The sequence below is a fragment of the Saccostrea echinata genome, unplaced genomic scaffold (genome assembly GCF_033153115.1).
Source record: "Saccostrea echinata isolate AGI-Se365-2 ecotype Australia unplaced genomic scaffold, CSIRO_AGI_Sech_v1 ptg000077l, whole genome shotgun sequence".
NCBI lineage: Eukaryota > Metazoa > Mollusca > Bivalvia > Ostreida > Ostreidae > Saccostrea > Saccostrea echinata.
The window spans coordinates 1094059-1120982 of record NW_026889826.1 but is presented as its reverse complement, the minus strand read 5'-3'; the positions used below and the strand labels follow the sequence as shown (position 1 = coordinate 1120982).

At 33.2% G+C, this 26924-nt stretch overlaps 2 protein-coding genes across 3 annotated transcripts; both read right to left on the bottom strand.

Moving 5' to 3' along the window:
• Positions 1-4516: 4516 nt before the first annotated feature.
• Positions 4517-14669, bottom strand: LOC133176629 (uncharacterized). 2 transcript variants are annotated; one of them, XM_061311731.1, is made up of 4 exons: positions 14564-14669; positions 6696-7706; positions 6443-6552; positions 4517-6325 (listed from the first exon to the last, which is right to left on the bottom strand). In XM_061311731.1, exons 2-4 carry the CDS (start codon positions 7704-7706, stop codon positions 4789-4791), a joined length of 2658 nt encoding a protein of 885 aa, XP_061167715.1. In that variant the 5' UTR covers positions 14564-14669; the 3' UTR covers positions 4517-4788. The 2 variants fall into 2 exon arrangements, with proteins under 2 accessions (XP_061167715.1, XP_061167716.1); XM_061311732.1 differs by lacking the exon at positions 14564-14669 and adding an exon at positions 7814-7895.
• A 473-nt stretch (positions 14670-15142) lies between these two features.
• Positions 15143-25552, bottom strand: LOC133176637 (3-oxoacyl-[acyl-carrier-protein] reductase FabG-like). The gene is made up of 9 exons (XM_061311739.1): positions 25342-25552; positions 25018-25139; positions 22795-22887; positions 22275-22360; positions 21638-21731; positions 19639-19708; positions 19386-19422; positions 15684-15747; positions 15143-15329 (listed from the first exon to the last, which is right to left on the bottom strand). Exons 1-9 carry the CDS (start codon positions 25388-25390, stop codon positions 15171-15173), a joined length of 774 nt encoding a protein of 257 aa, XP_061167723.1. The 5' UTR covers positions 25391-25552; the 3' UTR covers positions 15143-15170.
• Between the last annotated feature and the right edge of the window lie 1372 nt (positions 25553-26924).

The window sequence follows — 26924 nt, the reverse complement described above, 5'->3', positions numbered from 1 at the left end:
AAGTGCTGTAAATAAAATGCCTTTAAGTGACGTTTCAAATTTAATATATAATGCATGCACATCTGTATAGAATGTTCACTTAACAAAAGAGCAATATGTATTGGTGACAAAATTCAAGGGAGATAACCCTTTTATTGTTTTAAACAGTGAAAGTAATACATTGTACATGTTTAGAGTTGTACTGCTGCATTTAATCAGAATAGAAAGAGTTTTGAATTGGAATGTATGAAAACAAGTTTTATCTGAAAAATGGTAAAAATGAAAATCCTTCAACAGGGGCTGACAAATAGATTTTTTAGGCACTTGTCCAAGGGCAAGTGCATGGTGAAAATTCACTTGCCCTACCTGAATTTTTGCTTGCCCAGCCATAAACTAGTATTGTATTTATATATATTTAAAAACAATAGGAAGAAAAATATTGAGTAGAACATGCAATCCCCTATTCCCAAAATTAAATCTATGACTTAAATCTTTATTTTATTTTGTTAAGTCACTTGCCCACGGGCAAGTGGTTGATAAAATTTCACTTGCCCTCTCCTAAAATTCACTAGTCCCGGGCATCGGGCAATGGGATTTGTCAGCCCCTGCTCCAAGGAAAAGGATTCCAAGAGGAATGAAATATTGCATCTTAATTGTTCATGCTGGTATGCCTTCTTTCCCAACAAACCTATATACATTTATTAATTTTGCTATAACGATTCTTCAAAATCAAGACTTAAGTTAAATTAAGTTAAGTTTGTGTCTTTCAGTGTGTTTAATAATTTTTCTCAAAAAAGGAAGGTGATTGATTGATTGACAATTTTACATAATATTGGATTAGTTTATGTACCAAAAGTAAAGATAGTGAAATTAGCAAAACACAGGGACGGGCTTTATCTGCATGTGTGTGCTTAACAAAGCAAGATGAACTTTAGCAAAGTTAGCAGTCAGATTTGAACCTTTTGTACATTAGTAGATTTCAAATCACAAAATGACATCATTATACTATAGATATAGGTGCACCACCACAGACACAAAGCATCATTTTTGAAAGGGGGAGGGTAACTGATATACTAGTACATGTATATGTACATATATATATATAGAGAGAGAGAGAGAGTAAAAGTATTGAAAGGGGGAGGGTAACTGATATACTAGTACATGTATATGTACATATATATATATAGAGAGAGAGAGAGAGTAAAAGTATTGAAAGGGGGAGGGTAACCAATATACTAGTGTATGTACATATACTGGTATATATATACAGTATAGAGAGAGAGAGAGAGAGTAAAAGTATTGAAAGGGGGAGGGTAACCAATATACTAGTGTATGTACATGTACTGGTATATATATACAGTATAGAGAGAGAGAGAGAGAGAGTAAAAGTATTGAAAGGGGGAGGGTAACCAATATACTAGTGTATGTACATATACTGGTATATATATACAGTATAGAGAGAGAGAGAGAGAGTAAAAGTATTGAAAGGGGGAGGGTAACTGATATACAAGTGTATGTACATATATATATAGAGAGAGAGAGTAAAAGTATTGAAAGGGGGAGGTAACCGATATACTAGTATATGTACATAGAGAGAGAGAGAGCAAAGGTAAAAAGTGTTATACATGTGTACTGTAACCTTTCTTGTTTCTGAGAAGAGTATGAAGAGTATAGGTAGTAATAACATTCTTTGTTTAAAGCTATATATATTGCGTATATGAGCTAAAAAATAAAAATACGAGATTGAGTGTAGATAAACAGGATACAGGTTATTTACGTTCAAATTAAAATTTTCACCGACTTTGAACTTGAATAACCTCATGTTTCCATAGTTAAACTGAGTTTAAACTGTGTCTGTTAATCAAATGCGGAGTCGGTAAATAAATCAGTTATTGTTTTAAATTTCTAATATCTTTGAAACGTGATAGATTTAAATTGTGTAATTTACAGGAAAGTCCTATCTTTATATAAAGTAATAAAACAAAGAGAAAGATCTTTTTAATTTTAGTTAATCTTAACTTATAAAAAAAAAATACGCCATATATGGTACATGTACATGCGACATCACCCTAATCCCAGGGCTCCTGGGGTCCGTTGTAGAAAAGATCCTGAGACTAAGAATAGATTATATACATTTTTCAAATAAATGTTGAGACAATTATTCCCCAAAACATTTTTTGGTCTTAGTCGTAAGTTCTATTGTTAAAGAATCTCCAGCATTATGCATATTATTTTGACAAACTAGATCTTGCGAGGCTCCTCTTTGGAGGAATTTTTTTCTGTGTTCGAGGCGCACCAATATTTGAGCCCTTACTATAAGACCTTTACAAGGTTACACATTAACGTACCAAAGTCTTCTGTTCACAGGCACTTGTTTTTGAAACAAATTTATACCCCAGGCGCGGTTCCAGGAATTGAAGTTAGGGGGGCGCAAAAAGTAGGCAGGGGTATCGGGGCCGCCTTGAGGCCCCCAGTGGGTCCCCCGGAAGCTCCTCGATTCTAGAGATTTTGTAGGGTAAAAATTTAATGAGGTCTACCGAGTAGACATTTTTACTTTTTCTCTCGACGAAACTATAATTTACTCTAACTTTGACAGTTTTTTTTGGAGGGGGGGGGGGGCGGCCGGGTGCGTCCTCCCTTAAATGCGCCACTGTACCCCATAGTATACACGACCTACATATGTATGTAGATACAGTCAAACCTCGTTATCTCGAACTTGAAGGGACCGAGAAAATACTTCGAGATAACCGAGGATTCGAGATATCGAGGGTAAAATACTTAAGGAATAAGTAGTTGGGACTTCAAAATGACTTCGACATATCCATGGTATTCAAGACATCAGTGTTTGAGATACCGAAGTTTAACTGTATAAAGATGGATCAATTTGCCACGTCAACTTGGAACAGATAAACACTAGTGAATTTTTGGGCTATTTTTTTGGCTAAAGGAGGAATGTAACAACAAAATTTTATTTCATGATATATACATGTATATATTTCAGAGAAAATGTAAAAATTGATATATCAATTACCCAGTAAATGAGATGCTTTGGAGTTTTAAAAAAATGCCGTTTATAGATGTATAATATAAAATATCTTAATATAAAAGATGTTAAGAAAAGTCAGATTCAGAGAGACATTAATTTTGAAATTTAAATATAAAAACATAATTTGTAATTTTTTTTTTTTAATCTATGAACAAAATCTTCAAGAGACAAGTAACCTATAGAAAAGCAGGCCCGTAGGAAGCAATTTCACTTTGAGGGGGCACAGCCATACATTTTCAGTTGGGGGGGCACTATCAACTACCAAAATTCCTTGACAAGCAAAAAAAAAAAGGTCATCAGACGTTATTATTGAGGGGTACAAGCATATAGTAGCTATATTTTCTATAGTATTCTATATATCGGCAAAATTATTGCCCCCCCCCCCCGGTTCCTACGGCCATGAAAAGAAATGTCAGGCAGTAGTATTCCTCAAAGAAAATGAATTGAAATTGCGAAACTTAAGGAAAAATGATTATTTTCAAATTTGGACCGATCTCGATTGAAATTAAACTGATCCAAACCACAATTACATAAAATTTCAATATATAACAATTTCACAAGAATACTAGATTAGTTGGGCGTAAAGTTTACAAATTATTTGAACTTATCAATGTAAAAGGTAAAGAAAACGAACAGTGATTGATCTAAAAAAAATATACAAACAATACAAATATGTGAAGAGGGCATAAAACACGGACCCCTGGAAATTCCAGAGGTGGGATCAGGTATCTAGGAGGAATTCACAGTCGCAACTGCATGAGATATGCAGACTTTTAGTGATTTTTATAAAATTTTGTATTGATTTTGATCGGGGTCGTTTTTAATTCAGTTGTTCAAACATAGATCTCAAGCTTCAGGTCTATGGTTCAAATTTGAAAATTAGCAGTTTCTCTAAAACTGCACAATTGTAACCAATTTCTTTTTACAATATGATTGCCTAGCATAGCTTTCCTAAATGTAATCATGAGTTGTTTGTTGAATATGTTACTCATAGGTTGAAAATTATTAAAAACAATTTGTTTTATTTTAAATATATTTCTTTATTTAAAAAAAAAAAATTAAAATGTCTCTGACATTTCTTGATTTTCTTATGATACTTGTAGCATGCAATTGGCTAATTTTAAACTCTAAAGCACTCTTTTTACATTATCTCTGAAGAAAAAAAAATACGAAAAAAATCATATGAAATAATTTCGAGGTAAAAATCAGTCTTCACATGCTGAAATCATATACATGTATAAGAAATTTTAAAAAATACATTCAATAAAATTTTGATGTAGCATTCCTCCTTAAAAAAAAGAAATTTAAATTGCATATTTAACATTCTTCAATATACTCCCACTTATTATAAAGACAGGGGATGATGATGAAATATTGAAATAAATTCAACGTTAATACAAGATGTATTTCTTGACGATTAAATCAGTTAAAGCACCAGACTGTCAACTTACAAGCAAATTATTCTCCTGCTTGAGAACAGATAATAAGATGCAAATGTAAGAATCTTTATTGAACAGAAAGCAAAAAATAAAATTAAATCGGTAACTAGTTAAATTTTAAGTACAGTGAAGATACGTTTTTGTTTTTAAAAAATGATATGAAGACAGTATGTAAAATTAACTTTTAAAAAAGGATTTTGACACTGTGACGTAATAGAATGACCTCTAACTTAGAATTGTGCCAACTCTTTATATTCCTCTATTATCAGCATACAAACATTCTTAACTGTTGAGAAAATAAAACTTGGAACTCCCAAACCAATTTTATTCTCGATGATCACAGAAAAATTGAATGAAAACAGACTGATTTTGGAGTTCTGGAATTGTATACAAGTCATTCAAATCCCAGGACATGCGCACTGCATCACCATAGTTTTTACCATATTCCCATGGGGTATTATTGTTTACTCGGAGAGCCCCCGAACAGGGGTGAAAACCCGGAGAATTCTTGTCTCTGCTCCGACAGAAGGCCTGACATTTTCGTCCACACGAGTCATAAGCAGACAGAAGGACTTCTGTATCGTTCTGACCAGGACTTTTAAGTCCAATATAGGTGGTGGACTCGGTAAACGCCTGCCTCAAATCCACGATGACGTATTCGTCATAATTTCCCTGGTAATTAAGTCCGTTAGATCGAATGTGAATGCGACCAACTGTTCTATCCCCTGTGACAGTTTTACATTTTTCTGATGATGGCATGAGTTCCTCTGAGAAGTATGGTTTGATTTCTTGATACTGTTCTGGATCGTAGATGTCGGCCTTGACGGAAGGCTTTCCATCAATGATTGCGTATGCTTTAAATTTACGGTGCTCAGGAGACCGTTTGTTAACAACACGAACAGGTATAAACACCCATTTTCGGGTATCTCCCTCATTGTCGATTTCGAAGGTATTCTGGCTGGAGAAAGAGACCCACGTATTGGAGCATTGCATCTGTTTGACCATTACCTGGTGGTAAGAGTTTGAAGAGGACTTTGCATTAATTGTCACCCTGTCTTTAGTTGCTTCTCTCTTTTTACGCCCAAAAGGGAGGGGCATTCCTCCTAACCGTGGGCCGGCACCCATTACACCAGGCACACCCCTCATTCGAGCTGCTCGTAGCTGTGCTGGAGGAGGACCCGAGGAGATCGGCAAGCACTGCGGGACACCGGTGGAAAGATCGCACGTCAGGTAGGGAGAACCACAGTTGGAGTTTTGGAAGGAACATGTCGGATGTGGCTGGTAAGTATATATTTGGGAGGTAAACATGTCGCTTATTCCAAATACATTTGGCAGGTTTCCAAATCCTGTAGGTGTAAAAGGGGCATGTGACTGTGGGCCGTAATTCTGAGGATAATCTTGGGTGGGGTCTATTCCCATGGCTCGCTGCTGCTGACGGAATATTTCCCAAACATAATCAACAAAGGCATGGTGAAGGTAGAAAACAGGGTCAAAAGCAGACGTTTCCATAGGCTCCATCTGACCTCCGATCCATGTATGTGCATCACCGTGGTAATTTTCAATGTTAAACTGATCGGGAGCGGCGGGTTCTGTGATTTGCCCCATTCTTGTTCTGGTCAGTATGTTCCTTATGGCTTGTCTTGAGAGCAGCTGACCATCCTGTCCTATATTTCTGATGAGTGGTCCATTAGGAGTTTGCCAGAAGGCGAATGGTCCATTTGTCACCAGACCATCTCCGTTGCCGAGGAACTGTGGTGACCACGTGACGGATTGGGTGGGGTCAATCATCGCCTCATCCATTGTCGAATCCCAGTATGGTAAAGTAACACCAGGTATCATTTGTCTCAATGCATTCTCAAATCTTAAATCAAATAAAATTAAAAGCTAGTGAATTTTCTTATAGAAATAATATATTTTACAAATTTATCGTTACAAACGTAGAGGATTGCTACATAATACAACTGAATCACGAACTTACATGGTGATAAAAATTCTATGCCAAGCTAAGAATGCTCCTCCATGGTGTATATTATCAACCATTCGAAAGTGAACAAGTCCAAGTGCATCATATCGGTTAGGTCGAATAGTCTGGATAAAATTGTATGGAAAGAATACGTATTTAAATGAACATTAATTCAATCTTGTATGCCTGCATATGTAGATTTATTTGTCATTTCAAAACTGTCCATTTATAAAATTATAAATAAGGTTTGTTACGGAGATTGACTTACCGTATCCTGTTTGAGTAATAGAATGGCTCTGTGGAAGTTGGCTCTCTCCTGCTCCGTCATCGTCCTATACTCCTTCCTTATCCTTAACTGAGGACGCTGCACCTGAGGTATACCAGTAGGCTGTGCTGCGGACATGGTCGGAGACATCACTGTTGGCTGAGGTTGGAATGCGTTCACAGGCTGAAAATTTTGTTGCGTTTGTACAAATGCTGGCTGCTGGGGTTGCACAAATGTCGGCTGCTGGGGTTGCACAAATGATGACTGCTGGGATGAAGCAAAATTAACTGCCTGTGGCTGTTGGGGTGGAGCAAAATTAACTGCCTGCTGAGACTGTTGAACTACTGATTGTTGGGAAAATTGATTTTGAACAGGATTTGTCTGGGTTTGAGAAGCTTGAGTCTGGATTGGTTGATCCTGTCCAGCTAGCGGTTGTTGTTGTACTGAACCTTGGAAAATTTGCTGCTGTGTCTGGACCACTGATTGTGATGGAGGCTGCGGATTCCCGCCGATGATTGGAAACGGCCTCGTTTGTCCGGGCTGAAACCTCTGGGCCTGGCTTGATCCAGTATGTGGATTAACAAATGACTGGAGAGTTTCTGATTGGTATTCCGGCCCCTGTGAATTCTGTGTATTCGATGTTTGTGAATCTTCATCTGTAATGATGGGCTGTGGGGGGAATTGGACGTTAGGATACAGAGAGGGATTATCTGCTTGTCTTTTGTTTATGGAATGAAGGTCCAGCTTCATATCCACGTTTGACATTCTGAGTAGTTCATTAATCCAGCTGACCGTGTCCTGAGATACGTTGGCGTGTTTGAACTTGTCACCTGTGAGTTTCATCCTGTGGCTGTTCATACACCATTTGTTCATGGCTTCCCAGCTGGCGGCACCTTGATTCTTTATCCGCTGTTTTTCCAAACATTCTGTAAAGGACTCAGGTAAATCGATTTCCTCTATGTAAGCTCCCACTAATACTAACACTGTAAAGATGATGCATAAATGCTTCTTCATCTGAAAAACAAAAGATACTACTTATTATGTAATGTAAGTAATCATACATATGTATTGCCTTTACACGAACAAAGTGTTTGTTTTTTTAAAACCTATTAAATTTATACCTATATTGCAACACAATGGACATGTATGGGCATCACCCAAATCCAATCGAAATTACGAAAAAGCTAACTGGGGTAGAGGGACGACTACTTCGCTACATTTTGTGTACGTATTCCTGCAGATCAGGGTCTTTTTATACCTATACATGTTGATCACCTGACTTTTATGTATTATTAAATAAGATTATCGTTTGACCTCTTTGCTGCCGGAGAGGAGGCTCCAGTGAGTCTTGTGAGATACACAACTCTGTTGTCAATTTTGTAATATCTTGTTACTCAAAGAAAACACCGTGACTTTATCATTATGTTAATATTGCTGCCTTATTTTGTTACATACGAGTAACAGTCAATAAAGTATAATTATCATAATTTTTCTGAAGACACAACACTAGTACCAGATTTTAGTTAAGTTTCATGGCGATTTCATATATTAAAAGTTTCGAAAATTAATATATTAAAACAATCATACCTGCTTTCGTTAGTGTGAAATAACACGATGACAGAATTTAACAGGTATACATATATACGTACAAAATGATCTTCAAGTACATATTGCCAAAGGTGTACCCAAACACAGACGTGTACAGTGGCACACAATGTATGTAATATAGACAGTACTGAAGATTCGTTCACACCTACACTGTATGACGCACCGTTAACAAGATACTGATATGAATGAATGAATTAATAGATCTGAAATATTTACAGTCAATTGATGAAATTCATATGGAAAAGCAAACATCTAGCATAATTTCAGGCAAATTGAAGAATGTTTCAAAAATAAGATTAAGAACAAATACAAGTACTTGAACTGTAAATATAAAACTTTACCATTCTTTATCTAGGGATGAGAATTCATCACAGAAGAAAATACTTTATTTTTAAATTTTTTTTAAAATTCATTTTCTAATAACATATATAACTATAAGCATCTTACGGGTCAAATTTTCTAAGATGTTTACGGTAATTTTTTTTTAATTTAATATAGCAAGAACGACATGTCAACAAATGGTCTGCACCTAATGAATAACACAAATTGACCTGCGAGTGCACCCAACACTGTCAACTACATGACAGGAACCACAACGTGTGACGTCATATCCGTGTAACATTGATCCGCCGCTAGGAGCGGTTGCTTTTTGAAGTCACGTCTACACCGAGAAATCGGGTATATTACTCACCTCCTCTAAACCGTAAATAGCAAGTCGAGTTTACAATTAACGATTCTTGAAGATGATACACAAGTTGCAATTACTAGTAACCCCATGTAATTACTCTCATAGGATAAATTTCATCGTGTGTAAAATGGTCATATGGAATGCTAATTCTTCCATGACACCTGATCCCCCCTTCTGCTTTCAGAGGTCCGTGTTTAATTGCTCTGCTTATAATTTGTAGTTTTTAATTTGACTTTTGAAGAGGATTATTGTTTATTATCAATACATTTCATGCAGCAGTTTAGAGAACACTGTATACATGTTATTATTGTCCATACGATTATTTATCTACTTGTACAATAATCTGAGTACAATTTCACCTAACCGAATAGCGAGGTGAATATGCTATACTTCAAAAGTTAATAAATCATGTTTTGACTGAAAAATTAGCGTTTGTTTTAACTATTTGATACTACGATACAAACTCGTCAGGAAATTAAATAAATTAGATGTCAGGTCAACTGTAGAAAAAAAAAGTTATGTTCACCTGGAAGATCAGGAGCAGTTGAACAAATCTGGAAGTCTTGATCTATATTTGGTCCAATGTAGGAAAAATAAATGATATTTATATATGTTCCTCTGTTAAGTCTCGTGCATATAGTATGATTTCTGCAAATTTTTGAATGTCAGCCAGAGAGCAAGCCTAGGAATAATTCAGTCAAAAATCACCGTCTGAAATGTACCCCCAGAAAACATCATCTGCCCCTATCATGTCCGTTGAGTGACTTTTATCTGAGCATTTAATGTGACATTTTGTTTATATATAATTATTTTTTCATGTACTTTTGCTAAAATATTCAATTGTATATTAATATATATGTATCAATTGTCGTGTATATATATTACATTCCATAAACAAATGCCGCTAGAACACATTCCCCCAACCGAACAGATTTAATTTAGTTTTGGAGTCCAAATAAATTTGTAAAAAGAAAACCGAAGTATGTAATTTTCTCTTCGAACAATACAGTTTTGGATTTGAAAATGGTTTTTAAAGTGGAAATTGATGCAATTGATCCGAAGTAATCAATCAACTTAGAAAAAAGGGTCAGATATATAAATTATGCAGGCTATTTCGATACTGTGCTCTACACAAATATTTGAAAAATATCAGCAACAATTACCAAACACTTAATTGAGTATAGGGTTCTAACAACTGTTGTTTTTGTAATTTCTCAATAACGTGAAGCTATTTGAAATATATATATACACACATATATATATATATATATATATATATATATATATATATATATATATATATATATATATATATATATATATATATATTTATAAAAGTCCAGCTCTTTTGTGGAAGATAGGAAATTTTAAGTTATAGGGTTAATGTTTATTTGGAAGGCATATGTGCAATTTAGTTGCAGTGTGTGTACAGAGTTGCATGAGATTGCCTGCAAGGGATGGAAGCGTAGCATTTTATGTTCAATAAATTTGAATAGTTTTTGCTTTAATAATGCGCCCTTTCAATCTATGTCATCATTACTATCAAAAACATTCAAAGCTTGGTTTATAAGAAAGAACAAAAATACCTGATTAACTGTTATAGAAAAGAATCTTTGAAATCGTTTTAAAGATGACCTTAGGTCAATGCGGTGGGATTTCTGCGATAAGAGTTTTTCATTGTTTATTTATTTATTTTTTTTTTAATATAAATATATTCAAACTTTTTCATAACAATTTTCATCAAAGATGTTCCGTAACGACAAAGTCAATACATGCATGTACCTAGTAATCTTAAATGTTTTTACTCAATCCAGAGCTTTACCTTCAGAAATATTTATTCCCTAATTCTTACGTCATTTCCTTATAACCTCTGTTTTATTAGATAGCGTTCATATGAAGACCTTAAATATTTGCAATATTCCGCAACGATTATTCTATAAGGACTTTTCACAACCATCCAATATGAAAGTTAATCCATAAGCTGACATATAGTAATGCTATTTTCTTTATCTAACATCTCTATACCTTTCATACTTGACTTACATATACATGTAATATTTTTATCAGAATTGCCAACAACAGAGAGAATAAAGGGAATAGTGGATCTCCCTGACGACATCCACAGTTTCTAAAATATGCCCCACTTGGTTGAAACTGATGTAGTATTTTTGTTTAAAACAATTTAACCTTTTTCTGTTAATAACTATATGAAAATCATATTCTTTGCTTCACTTACAAATCCTTATTTATTACGAATGAAAGAATAAGAAACTACTAATTTTCTTCTGTTATTAATAAAAGATAGTATTTCAAAAATGATTAGCATCAAGGAGTTTACTATGCCTTGGGAATGTTTTGAAAAGATTAGTTGGAAACATGGCATACTTTTCATACATAATCAGATTCAGTAAGTAATGCAGCTATGAAAACACTTTTCTACAACACAAATATCTTGGAACAGTTGATGAAAAACTCTTTTCATACCGCGTGGCGCAGTGTTAGAGCGTCTGCTCTAGAGTCGCGGAGTAAGGGGTTGATCCTTACGTCGCGGGTTCGAATCCCACTGTGGGACGTGGAGACTGGTCCCTCGGATGAGACCGTATAAACCGAGGTCCCGTGTCGCAGTAGGTGCTGGCACGAAAAAGATCCCTCACTGCTCAATGGCCCTAAGTGCCGAGCATTGGTCAAAATTTGCAGCTCTCCACCGGCAAAGTGGTGGCGTCTCCATATGAGTGAAAAATTCTCGAGAGGGACGTTAAACAACAACAAACAAACAAGTTTTCTTATCTCTCATAAAGAAGAGTTACATGGCTATTTTTTCATTATTTCTTTCAATAAATCTATTTAGGAAACTTTAATTGTGTAAAAATGGACTTTAGAAATGTTCCAAGAATTTTTTTTAATAACAAAACATTTTCAACAGTAAAGAACTGTGATTTATTTATTGAATAAAAGTGATATTCTCTCACAGTGTTAAAGGATACCATTTTAAAGTGATATTCTCTCACAGTGTGAAAGGATATCAAAGTAAGTAAAAAATAATTTCTAGCCTGTCATAAGATATAGTTAACTTAACCATCTTGATAGAGACTTAAACTGCCAATTTCTTCCCATATACATGTATGTTGCTAAAATGTTACAATGTTTTCAATCTCACAACTGCTAAGCTATGACGTCTCAACTGTAAACTGTGACGCCATTGTCTAAGACATTGTGTTTAGAAAAGACAGAGGCAAAAGGAAAATCAAAGAAAATGTTATAAACAGAAATTCAATGTTTTGTAGCTGGATAAGGAATTAATTTCACTCGTGAGACAGGATTTTTTGATATTTTCACCCGTGCTTCGCACTTGTAAAAATATTAAAAAAAAAAAAAAATCCTGTCCCACTCCTGAAATAAATTCCATATCCAACTACAAAGCATTAAAAATCCTCTATTTATTACATTTTCAACAGTGAAATACTGCGATTTATTTATTGAATAAAAGTGATATTCTCTCACAGTGTGAAAGGATATGAAAATGATATTCTCTCACAGTGTGAAAGGATATCAAAGTCAGAAAAAAAATAACTCCTGGCCTGTCATAAGATGGAGATAGAGCTAAAACTGCAAATTTTTTCCCAGATATGTTGCTAAAATCCATGCTATGTAATGTTTTCAATCTCACAACTGCTAAGCTATGACCTCTCATCCACTCAACTTTAACATCAAGCCTATGACACTGTGTTAGGAAAAGACAGAGGGAAATGGAAAATCAAAAACATTTTATTGTTTAAGTATTACATGTAACTAATTATCAAAGTGTTAATATTCGGTTTGTGTATATATTCCCTTTTAAGTCGGAATTTTATATAAAACAACTACTCTTCCAGACCTCGTAACCTTGAACCCGACCTTTGACCTTTTTAAAAAATATATACACGACACATTTTTCGGAGCAGAGCTGCTTTACTTTCACATGATTCAAAAGAAATTTGAATTTTAAGTACTAGTATACGTACATGTATATATGATTGACTCTCTTGATCATTTAAATAGGGGTGGGTCCGAGATCATTCGGACATGCACAGCTTGCGCATGTTAAGTTTTGTTCTTGCAGAAGTTTTCATGCCATGTTTTCATGTTTTAGCACCATTCAAGCCCCAAAATATTAATTGCCACCCTTTAAAAAAAATCTACAGCATATAGTTTCGCTTGCGATTTAAAATAAAATAAAAGAAATAATAATAAAAATAAAACAAATAACCCTCCTTTTTTCCTTAGAAAGGGATTTTTCACTTTTTTCTATATTCCCGTTTCCTACATTGAGAACATTTAAAACAAAATTGTCATTTTTAAAATCTTTCCACCCTTGCTCTAAGGTACGATATATTTTGAACAAACTTAAATATGGACCAGTATTAAAAGATTTGAGTCAACTCCCTCAGCAGCAATCAGGTACATGCAGCTATACTGATGCTCTCAAAAGTCTCCATGCTTTCATTTAGCTCTTACGGGTTAATGAGAGAAAGAGAGAGAGACAGAATTTTACAGTAATAGATGTAAAAGTTTGGCCCCCTAACTAGTTCTTTAAACCATGATCAAAATAAGCTTGTGTGTTTGGAACTCTTGGTAAATTTTTGTACATGTGTATATGTATAAAAATGCAGATTACATTTGTTATTTTCTCCAAAATTAAATACATGTACCACATTTGATAATAATTTCAAAATTTAATCAATGACCGTACATTTCAAAGAAAAATAAAAAAAAAAGAAACTTAATTGTGAATTGTGAAAATAGTTTTTACATGTTAGACCTTAATTTACAGAATACCTATAGATGAAATAAAATTCCATTCCAGCGTTTTTTGAAATGAATTTTGTGTCGTATCAACATTTGGAAAATAATGATACCTCAAATATTTATAATTTAATCAAATAAATGTAAATAATCAATTTATAATTTGTTGAAATTTCTGTAAATTCTCTGTTGGTTTTGATGTTCACAGCAGCAATACTGTTAGTTAATTTATAACTTCCGGTTACTTTTTAACACAAAATGGTGACGAACTCTACAGGGAAAACTGTTACAAATCATCACACTCGTGTTTTAAACTGTGATCTTCGTTGAGATACCCGATGTATAATTATGACATCTATTAGATAGGTTCCGATAATTATGTCAACTTGATTAACATACTAAATAAGATCCTCTGAAATACACCTCCCTGCGGCATGCCAAGAACAAGATCATTTGGATTTCTGGTTCAACATTAGTTAATTCAAATCATATATGATAAAATCAAATAAATATCTCTTTTTAACAATCTGATATTCTTTTATTAACAGTATATATGACACGGACAACGAATGATATTTATCCGTTTTAATGAGGCGCACCAGCTGCTAAAAATCAGAATTAATCTTACTTAAATGTACCTTTTTTGATAACTTCTACAAAAATCTCTAATAATAAACCCGCTTTATTTTGGTTAAAAAAAGTAAAATTAAATTACTTTTTCTTCATATCTGCGTTTTAGTAAATATTTCCAATTAATATTTACTTTTCTACAGCTATAACGTGTGTATCTTACCCTATCGGGTCGCTCTCTCAGAAGTTTGAAATTCCAACTTATACATCCAAACAATTAAAATACAGGATAAAAGGACATTAAGAAGGTCCAGTAAAGCGACCAGCGCCTTAGTATAACTACACACAGGGCATTATGGCGGACGTGCCCGAGTTGTCGCAGCTGACTCGGCATACCAAGCCCACAGATCGACAGGGTTACGTCGACGGCAAACATGTACTTCCGTGAATTAAGCAAAATTAACAGGTACCTGAACCTCAGCCATTTTACCTATGTCCTAGCTTATTGCACAATTATTGCGTTTTGCGTTAAACCAAACCAAAGCAAACTGTCATGTTTTCTTTAATTCAACAGATTCCAAATATAAGATAATTTGGATATATATGCCACCTTATCAATTTTTCAGGAAGGATTATGAGAAATTGTAAGCATATACCCAAATTGACAAGAACTATGTTATTCATGTGCATTTTGTGAATGGTGAAACAAAATATCTGAATTGTATTTGTCCACTCTTGTCACTGTTTTTTCTTTTAAATGGACAAGATCACTATTTTTAAATTAGTCCACATTAAACGACAACAAAAAAATTTTCATTTATTTTCTTTGATTATCTGGGACACATAGCATGGCGACCACCATCTACCGGAAGTGTCGCCCCTGTGATGAAAGAGGAATCATCCGAGGCAAGGAAAGCTATTGCTTTGGCAACTTCTTCAGGTTGTCCTGGGCGTCCGAGCGCATGCGTCTCTTTAGCACGCTCCAAAAACTGAAAAAAAGAAAATATTTTGCAAGTTCTCCGTTTCAATATTTCAGATTATGTGCATCATGTTGACAATGGTGCAAACTTTCAATCGTATTTATTTCCAATTAAAATTCTATTTTATCTCTAACATTCTGTTGCTCACACCTTCAAATTTCATTATTTTGGATATGTTTAGTCAAAAAGAAAAAAAAAATATAAAACATAAATAAAAATAAGAATTTCCAAAACAAAAATGCAGAATCACTCCTTAAAAAGATTTTATTTTATTTAACTTTATTTACGAAATTGCAAAGAAAAATTCATTTTAAATTTTAATATTACAAAGTTTATCCACCCTCTCCATAAACAATGCCCTACCTTTGCGTATGCTTCTTCATTTAATCCGCCACGTTTCTGTAGTTCTGTTATAACCACACCAGGGCTGGCAAGGAAGACGTTAGTATTTATACCAATCATTCAAAACAGGATAGTAAACGAGGTAGTCAACATTGTCTATTAAACTTATTGATTTATCTGGAAATATTCAAAACTTAGATCAAAGTAAAATTTTAACATATATCTCTTTTCGAATGTTCTTCCGTTTCTTATCATGTAATTTTCTAAAAACGTCAATTTCATGCCTAAATTTTCTTTCTGAAACATTATACATTTATTGACTGGGTTCGAGGGCAACATGCGTTTTGTCGGACCCAAGAACCAAACTATTTGCCTGAGGTCGTTAGGCCGAAGGCAAACAGTCTGGTTCGAGGGGTCGACAAACGCATTTTGCCCAAGAACACAGTCAATAAATGTTTTGTTATACCTTTTATTTATATATTTTATCTTTTTTTTTTTGGACATACATGTATGTCGAACACCAACGAATGCAAATGAGATTTAGCTGACCCCGCCCATTATGTGACGTAAGCGGTCCAACATCTCATCGACAGGTCCAATATCTCACTCCGCGGTCAAACATCGATTTTTTTATGCCCGCTCAGTAAAACATTGGAAATGTTAGACTTTTATTAGTATTGATCTATATAATAACAAATTTTTAAAGGTATAACAATCAACACTTTTAAATGTGGATATCTAATTTTTCTACAGAGTACTGAAAGCTGATCTGAGTATGCTAAAAGAAATGCCATAAAAGTATAATTCAAGAGAGGCTCAATTATGCTAACTATATGAAAATTTGCGCGTAACCAGTATTTTCCCGCGAATCAACTAATACTTCTTATGTGCAGAAATAAGAACTGGATAGATTGACAAGTTTTATTTCTGAAGAGAAAGAAAGTAAAAAGACTGTTTTACCGAAGAAATAAAATGAAAAATTAAATAAGCATGTGATGCCCCCCCCCCCCCCCAAAATGCGTGGGATAGGGGCAAAGCATACTCCTTGCTTAAGGGAGAATATATGTAGTTTAATTGTGTTTATGGGAGAATGACTGTTACATGTATTAAAACTTACACAATACTGATTAATTTTTTTCAACAAAAAATTGAAAGTCATTTTAGAGCTAATATTATGTCTTAACCACTGTTTTATCATTGAATCATACAATTATAGCATAATGTACAATTTAATCATATAACAGAACATGTGGTCAACAGATGATTTACAGTTTTAGCTACTCGGCGAGTACAATATTTCCACGGTTTTTTCTCGACTTGATGGAAAGGCTGAGTGATGTTCCGAATATTCAAATTTCAGTTTGTGTGGTTCATAGTTTGAAAGTAAAGTGTAATAAGGTCAAAAAGATGTAAAAACATACTAATTATCAAAGGCCTACCTCTCAAATAAAAAAAAGATATAAAGCTAACTTGACAGTTTGAAGCATTCTTAAAAAGTAGGTCAAAGGTCAAGTGGAAAGTAACTGATATTTTTTCAAATGTTTTATGACAAGCTTGGACTCCTGTCAAATAGCACAGACTTACCTCTCAAAAGTTAAAGAATATTTGTATATTAGCATTATATGGCATTTTGAAAAGTAGGTCAAAGGTGATGTTAAGAGGTCATGAGGTTGGTTTCTCTGCATTGTCCCAAGCAAAACAAGAATATCAAATATCTTCCTCAACAGTTTTCAAGACAAGGTATGACAGTCCCACTGAGAAAGAGAGATGTCGGGCAAAGGGATCCCAAGTGTTTATTATGCAGGCAACGTAAAAATATCATCAAAATGATTTTAAACCTGAGTTTAGCTTCAATAATGACTTTTATAAAACTCTTTTAACTAGAAATCTGACCAGTCAGCAAGGGCCCCACCGAGGGGTAGAAATATAAGGGTGCAGATTAAGGGATGAGAATTTTACTTGATTACAAAAATTTAAAAATATATAAAGAAGAATAAGCAACAGCAACTGCTAAATATCCAACAACCTGTAAATAGTATCCTTGTATTTACATAAAGCATATCATATCTATAATAACTCAATTAAATGTATATTTAAAGAAGAATGAAGCATGTTTTTTCAAAAATGCCAGCCTTCAGTCAATGCAAATATCACCCAGGCTTGACCTTAACTTCAAAACAAACATCAGTTGCAGACAAAGGTGTTAATCAAACTTAAAGTGACAGAAAGATAACCTTCTAAAATTTTCTGCAAGCAGCAAGATAATCAAACCCAGGGGATTAATCGTACTGCTCTCTCAACCTTTTCTTCTAAGTTTACAATAAGAACTTTTTCAGCAATGATAGAATGGGGTTATTATCTGAATACCTGTTAAAATAAATAGTATGCTTGAATTCACATAAGGCAGAAAAAAAAGAAAGAAAGAAAATAAAATAATAATAATAAAGATATCTTTATCTATATCTTGTTTTTAGAATTCAATAAAATCATAACTCATTGTGTATTTTACCAAAATAAAGTATGAACATTATTTAAATCCACATTTCAGAGAATGTAAACATCATTCAGAATTGACCTTAACTTCAAAACAAACTTCATTTGCAGACAGAAGTGTTAATTAATCTCAATGTGGCATATAAAGATAGATACTTTGAATTTTCTTCAAGAGGAAAGTTAATTAATCCCAAGAAACTCATTGCAGCCTTTACTAGTTTACAATAGAACATTCTCAGCAGTAATCTCTCTTTGCCTATTCACTCTTATATAAAGTTAAGGAATCTACCCCACCACCCCAGCTCCAAACCGGATGACAGAGAGAACCAAACTTAGCATCAAAATGTGTCTTACTGCCTATATTCAACCAACATACAAAATTTGAAGTTAATTGGTCAACCCAAAAAAAATTATTAGAAAAAAACAGAAAATTTTTGGACGGAAGAATGACAGACGGACAGACAGACAGACAGAGTGATAACTATAGGGCACCCGAAAATCCTTGCGGGGCCCTAATAAAATGGATATTAACTTAAACTTCTCACACAGGCCTGTTTTGTATGAAGGGCTAACAAGCTTCATGAAAAATATATACGAAATTTCAATTCATACTTTCATGAATTTTTCAAAATTAAACTTATGTTTCTAAAACTTACTAGTGAGTTACTTGTATGGAGTGAAACATGTTTATAGAGAAATGCTAAAAATAATTCTATATTTCATAACTCAACATGTCCTGATCAGAAAAGAATTTGTGATTTTGCATGTAACCTTACTGGTACTTCTGAATGAAAAACTATAATTCCTAATAAAAAAGGTATTTATTATTTGTTTGTCCAATATACATGTAAGCATGCATGAAGCTCCAAGTTTGGTTATAAATGAAAGAACCCTCGGTGTAAAATATGGAACCAGACCTTTTTGTGACTGTCAGACATATTCCTTTGAAAATGATAGAAAATGGTTGTTTACCCATGATAACACAGTTAGCCTTAGAACTGGTTAAAATTTTGCCCTATTTGTGTAGAGGTCGCTTGTTTTAGGATAAAACTAGAATGTGAACTCAGACACAATACAAGTCTCAGAGATGTTGATCTTCATACCCTCTTGCATGTGACCATTTTCAATTTTCAAGTAAACCCACACCCCTACAGTGAAAATGGAGCGCACTGCTACTGCTTACCGTCAAAAGGACAGTACTGAAAATGTACTAACATATAAAGTACTTACTTGACACTGTTCACCCTCACTTGTTTTGGTGCCAACTCTGGTAAAATAAAGTTAAAGTTAAAATCTTTGAGTTCTCTGTATGCTAAAATGATAACATTCCATTACCTCAAAATAATACAATTTGTTTAAGAATAGTTCTCAGATCAGCACATGAACTTGCTACAAAGCTGATTGATCTTTTGTTTTGTGCTATCAGTTTGTTAGTGTTTCCTACATTATTTTAATTCATTTGTAATGATCAGATCCTAATTACCTAGAGCTGTACACCTTGTGAACTGATCAAGGGCGCTTTTTGACATGTTGTAGGCCAAGACATTTGCAAACTGAAATTGACAATATGTTTATTGAAAACACATGACAGTTCTGGAAAATAAACATGAATGAAATAAAAAAAATAAATAAATGTAACCACAAATTAACTGAGAACTGCTAACAAAGACAAAATGCTCTGGTCTGATTATATTGACTGATCTGTATACTGTATACATGATTATTCTTGCCTCTTGTAATTTTTACCTTAGTTATCATACTTGCAAACTTAATTTTGCCAACTTTAAATTCACCAAGAAACAAAAGCTAGAAAGAGATATTTTCAAAAAAATTTTCTTTGAAGTTGCCTATTTTAAATTTGCCCAATTGTGATGAGGGTAAAAAATAAAAAGTGTGCAAATATTTTCCCTGAATGGAGTTCATTTAAGAAATGAATTTAATTTTTGAAGATTCATGAGAACATGAACTACGACGCTTCACGCCGGCATATTTTATGAAGCGCATTAGCGCTTCATGATAAATATGCCGGTGTGAAGCGTTGTAGTTCATGTACCTCATGAATTTTCAAAAATTAAATTCATTTCTTATATTTACATTATTTTTCTGATGATTTGCCACAAATAACGTCATTCAAATGTCATTTTCAAAGCAAAACAGTTTGCACTATAGTTTTGATGTCAAGTTAGGTATTATGACGTAACAATGGAGATATTCATGCCCAATCATGGTAGTTCATGAGAAAATGAACTGTATTCTATTTTGTAAAGAATCATAGGGGAAATTTATTGGAAATGTAAATATATATATATATATATATATATATATATATATATATATATATATATATATATATATATATATATATATATATATATTTATTACATTTTCAACAGTGAAATACTGTGATTTATTTATTGAATAAAAGTGATATTCTCTCACAGTGTGAAAGGATACCAAAAATGATATTCTCTCACAGTGTGAAAGGATATCAAAGTAAGTAAAAAAAAAAATTCTGGCCTGTCATGAGATGTAGAAACTAAGCATCTTGATAGAGATAAAACTGCAAATTTCTTCCCAAATAGGTTGCTAAAATCCATGCTATGTAATGTTTTCAATCACACAACTGCCTAGCTATGACGTCTCAACCGCTCAACTATGACGTCAACCCTATGACACTGTGTTAAGAAAAGACAGAGGCAAGGGGAAAATCAAAGAAAATGTAATAAACAGAAAATTCAATGTTTTGTAGATGAATATGGAATTTATTTCACTCGTGAGACAGGATTTTTTCATATTTTCACTCGTGCTTCGCACTCATGAAAATATCAAAAAATCCTGTCCCACTCGTGAAATAAATTCCATATTCATCTACAAAACATTGAATATCCTCTATATATATACTGACTTACTAGTCTGACTATTAATACTGACTTACTGATTTTACTGTAAACACTGATTACTTATCTGAATGAATTACTGATTGATTGAAATTCAAATCACATTTTGTTCAGTCTATAAAGATTCACTAAGAAATGGGATCTGGCAGGCTTAGCCTATCTGAGCCAACTCCCAAATTCTGACCTACTGAACTTCCTGTAGCACTGATCTTCCTGATTTGTATGTAAACACTAATTTACAGATCTTAGAGTTAAAAACTGACTTACTGATCTACATGTAACTGTAAACGCTTACTTAAGATCTGATAGTTAAAACTGGTTTATTGGTCTACAGATCTGACAGTTAAAACTGACTTATATGTACTGTGTCTATAGCTAATTGTAAACACTAACATAATAGATCTGACAATTTTAACTTACTTGATTTAACCGTAAATAGTAACTTACAAATCTGACAGTAAACACTGATTTACAGCTCTGGTAGTTAAAACTGACTTACTGGTCTAACTGTAAACACTATCTTACAGATCTGACAGTTAAGAGTGACTTATAAATTTACTGATCTTACTGTATTCCTTGACTTACTGATCTGATACCATTCACACTAGACACATTAACAATGTTGCCTTTAGTCTCTATCAGGTATGGCACTGCCAGCATGGTCATATAGTAAATACTCCTGTAAATTAAGTCACAATAGTAAATACTCCTGTAAATTAGGTCAGAAATGTAAATACTCCTGTAAATTAAGTCACAATAGTGAATACTCCTGTAAATTAAGTCACAATAGTAAATACTCCTGTAAATACTCCTGTAAATTAAGTCACAGTAGTAAATACTCCTGTAAATAAAGTCACAATAGTGAATACTCCTGTAAATTAAGTCACAATAGTAAATACTCCTGTAAATACTCCTGTAAATTAAGTCACAATAGTAAATACTCCTATAAATAAAGTCACAATAGTAAATACTCCTTCACAATAGTAAATACTCCTGTAAATTAAGTCACAATAGTAAATACTCCTGTAAATAAAGTCACAATAGTGAATAATCCTGTAAATAAAGTCACAACAGTAAATACTCCTGTAAATTAAGTCAAAATACATATAAATACTCCTGTACATAAAGTCACAAAACCTTCACCTTTTAACTGTAACAACTAATGTGAAAGACAGTATAAAAATCAACTTGAAGATATTTAAAACATGTGGAGCCACCAGACCTGACATTGATATCAAAGACTCTGTCGTACTGTTCCAAAGATGTATTCTCTATACTGCCCAACTCCAGAACTCCTGCACAGTTCACCTGGAAAAACAAAATATCCTGGAATCTCTGGAGTCACCGTTCATGTTTCATATTCTTTACTTGACTTATAAGACTGATCACCGTTCATTATCTTCACATTTTATATGGCATTTGTGTTCTCATTTTGATGACATTTGACAATGTATTTTCTTGTTCAAAGCTTTCTGAGATTCAGATTTTATTTATTTAATGACCACAAGATATTTTTATAAATGAATGTATATTAATTAGGATCGTTTCATTGAAGAGGATATGATATTCCTTTTCACTGATGTGAATCATTTGATAAACCGACTTATTGGTTCTGGAGAAATGAAATATTATGCGAAAAATTAACATCCACAACAGATGCTGATTGAGACAATAAAATACAATACTTGAACCTTTGACACAGTTGAGCTACATAATGCAATATTTTTAAATGTCATAATTACCAGAATGTTGAGTTTCCCAAAGTGTGAAATAGTAGTGTCCAACACTCTTTTTGTATCTTCTTCTTTGACCAGATCTCCAGGTATCAGTAGAGGCTGAAATATAACACAGTAATCCACTTAGGTACTTAAACAATGAATAATGCTATAATTGCTATAAAGGTTATTGTATTCAGTTCTATTATACCCTCTCTGATGAAGCCTTTTTTATCTAATATCTTGTTAATTTTTTTATCTGTCATCTCTTCTACAAGAGCAACATTTTTCATTCTAGAAAAACATGCAGAGATCAGATCTGTTTACCATTTTCAAAACTTTCAGATGTTTAAGTATTTTTACTACAATTAGGCCATAAGATACAACAATCGCCTGTTAGATTTTCCTTTGAAACATGAAATTTAGAAAAAAAGAATGTCTCCTAATCAGCAACTCCTTTCAAAGTGTCTAACACGAAATTAAATAATTATCAGTGATAATGATGTTTTATGCTAGATTTTAGTAGAGGTCATGCATTAAAAGTAGTGATGGGAATCGGTAAGAATTTCATAATCGATGATCGGGCTACTGTAACTAACTAATCATCAATTATAATCGGACATTTACAAAGTCTGTCAATTTAGTTTATTAAATGGTAAGAATGGGTGATGAATAACTACTTCCTGTGGTGGTCCAGCTGTAGTTAGAATAATCTAACTGTGTCTCGGGACAAGCCCTAGTCCTTAAGAATATATCACTTTAACGATTGAACCTTCTATCTAGTCCAGCTGGTTCTTCTTTCATTTTGTAGAATCCAAAGTATGTCCATACCCGGGAATGAGCGTTGTTACCCGGGTATGAATACAATGTCTGTTCGCCTGCTCTGATACACTCAAATAATTCATAGACAAGTTGCAGCTGGAATATTCAGCTTAAAAACTATTAGTTGTAAAATAAAATAAATAACCCGATTAATCAAAATAAAAATTTTGTAATCAAGCGCTTGAATTATGCCAGCAATCGACTGATTTTCGATGATTGGAACACCACTAATTAAAAGTTTGGTCTGTTCCTTCTAGCAAAATTAACACTTAATTCACACCTCCTTCTTGATCCATTGTTTGACATGTTGTTGTACACTGTATGTTTCATTCATGATATCATCAGGAACATGCTTTTCATTGCATAAACCAAACTGAATATAAATTTATGAAAACTAGTTCAACATCAAACAAATTCAAGACCAAATTTAAAAAAAAAAGGAAAAGAAAAAATGCATGCAAATGAATGCATCCAACTGGCCAAAAAACATATAAGGCCATCATTAAATTTTCAATTTGTTTTGTTTGAAGTACAACCCACATTTTCCAAGGTGGGTAGGTATGTAAGTGTTTTTTTAATCCTCTTACAATAATTATCATAATACAAATTGAAGATTTTTAGCAATATATTAATTAAATATTTTCATTATACACAGGACATCTAGACAGATTTAATATTTGTTGCCTAAAATAGGTTCAATCTACATGTGTCTTAGAGAAATAATAAAACCTTAACTTTCAAAATGATATGGCCAATCTTTATATCCTTGGGAATACAAAAGAAAAAGAAATTAATTGAAAGTTAATGAAAAAAATGATCAGGTAAGGGCAATTTTGATGGATTGGTCATATTTCATCAAACAAACATTTTTTATTGTTGGCCTACAAATTCATAATTCATATTCAATTTGACTGATTTTAAAAGTTCTGAATCATCTTGAAATGATACTTAACTTTAACTTTTCCAGATTAATAAAGTTTTATAACAGAAAAAAATTAACATGTATATCAATCTGTGAATAAAGAAAGTTGCTACATGTACTTATTGTAATCATCTGTTCCTTAATATGCATAGAAATTTTAAATAATTTAAGTTTGACTGGACATTGACAATTAACTCGATATACTCTAGCTGCTGACTAAGCTGTCTGCTACTGAACTTAAATAACATTCTATATTTTATCCTTTTCCTAAGTTAACTGACTAAAGTTGAACTTCAGTATCTTGAACACCGATATCTCCAACATAATGGATATAAATCAAAGTGATTTGGAAGTCCCAAAGCACTTATTCTTTATAATTAGTATTTTACAAAAGACATGCCAAATATCTCGAATCCTTGGATATTTTGGATTTTTTTTTCTCAATCCCATCGAGTTTGAAATATTGAGGTTTGACTGTACTTCATTGCCATTCTTTCAATTCTTGCCTTATCTAAACATTGCTCTCCTATTTTCTTTAGATTTTCCTCCTTTCTGCCCGTCAGTGCCACGTTAGCCCCCAGCCTGGATAGCAACACAGCAGTCGCTGCCCCAATCCCAGAACTGGCACCTGAAAAATAAAGTCTTATGATAGCAAGAATAGACTGATACATTCTTTATGTTCACAGGGTCATATATTAAACTGATAAATGTCATCAGGCATCAGCTGTTCAGTGCAGTGTTGTCAGTAGATAATTATTTTACAAAATTCACGTTTCAGAAATAACATTATATGTTTAAAGAATTGTGAGTTGTATAACAAGTAAAATTACCTGTGATTAGAGCTACTTTTCCGCTTAGATTTCCCAAACTTGAAGCCATGGTTTTACAAAGTACTTTTAGATCCAAAGTGAAAGTAGACACTTTCGCTTTGACTGTTAACAGCTGTTGGTTGTCTGTTGCAGGTCAGTCAGTCGTTTATAAATAAGTACAAACAATTTACTTAAGCTGCATGAATAAAATGATAAAAATAATTGAAAGGTCAGAGAAAATGAACCATCGTTCCAGATAAATTGTAGTTATCGAAATATATCGTACGGACATTTTTAATCCGGGAAAACTCAATAACGGTATTGGTTTGATCAGGGACCTATATATATATATAAGATATAGATATAGATGGATAGATATAGATATATAGGTCCCTGATTTGATTTATTTAAAATATTTTTTTTAAAAAGGTTTACATGCTAAAAAGTGTCACTATAAAAGGTTGATTGTATTCTTTTGCTGCTTATATATATATATATGAAACATGCAAGGATCCAGAATTTTTTTCAGAAGGGAGGGGGATCCAATTTCATCTAGCTGCAATAATATTAGCCCTCATCATTTTTATTCTCCTGAAAACATCAGATTAAAATATCGGAGAGGGCTACATTATTCCAATTATAGATTTCATCGAACGTTCTACTTGTCTCAGTAAATAGTGCTAGGTCTATTATTATCTGATTAATATTTTCTTTAATCGGGATCATTAAAATATACTCAGGAGCATCTTTGCAAGTCAAGGGTTTTCGGTCCACTCCGTTAGCTCCCCATAAACCCCATGCAGCATCGCTTGCAAAGATGCCAAAGGTGCCGTCTAACTATATTAATCAATATTTTCATATTATATAGGGACTATTTATAGACTATATAATAAAGAGTAGAATTTCCCCCCTTAGTAGTAACAGCCCACCACCCCCACCCACCCCACTTGTCAAAATAATTATTTCAATTGTATTTAGAAAGAAGATGGGCGTGTTTGGCGTGTGATCTGCAGGAATAAGGCGTACGAAACATTTATAGTTTAAATATCTACGATATCTACGATTTGGTCGATTGACCACAGCTGGACATACTTTACAAAGTTACGCACATGGAAAAATGTTACAATTAGTTTGAAATACTTTGTCAAATTTAATATATCAGTCCGCTCATCTTAATAATTATTACATGTAAAACTTAGTAACGCTTCACATAAATGATAAATATATATAGGGTATAGTTAAATGCAATTACATGTATACATGTATATTAACATCAATTCTCTGTAAGGACCAAAATTTTACTGTAGGGCTGTGGCACACACCATGAGCGATTTTCATGAAACTTTTTCAGGTGATTAATGCCCATACATTATGACATAATCAACATTCAAAATTAAGGTTACTACCTTGGTTGCCATGGTAACGGGCTAATATAGATTTTTGCCCCATTTACTCTCAATTCAAGCATAAAAATGCTATATACTTGATTTCATGTGGTTTAATCATCTTTATTATTTTGAGATAATTCATACATTATATGAATAGAACAAATGAAGCACTATATAACACAATTAAAAAAAATTCTACAAGTCACTGCAAATTCT

Excerpts from the sequence above, each read along its gene's own strand:
- LOC133176629 (XM_061311731.1), bottom strand. The coding sequence starts at position 7,706 with ATGAAGAAGCATTTATGCATCATCTTTACAGTGTTAGTATTAGTGGGA. Across the intron at positions 6,553-6,695 it reads TATTACTCAAACAGGATACG|ACTATTCGACCTAACCGATA; the intron begins GTAAGTCAATCT and ends AATTTTATCCAG. Across the intron at positions 6,326-6,442 it reads CATAGAATTTTTATCACCAT|ATTTGAGAATGCATTGAGAC; the intron begins GTAAGTTCGTGA and ends ATTTGATTTAAG.
- LOC133176637 (XM_061311739.1), bottom strand. The coding sequence starts at position 25,390 with ATGGCTTCAAGTTTGGGAAATCTAAGCGGAAAAGTAGCTCTAATCACA. Across the intron at positions 22,361-22,794 it reads TTGGGAAACTCAACATTCTG|GTGAACTGTGCAGGAGTTCT; the intron begins GTAATTATGACA and ends TTGTTTTTCCAG. Across the intron at positions 15,748-19,385 it reads GTGAGGGTGAACAGTGTCAA|CCCTGGTGTGGTTATAACAG; the intron begins GTAAGTACTTTA and ends CTTCCTTGCCAG.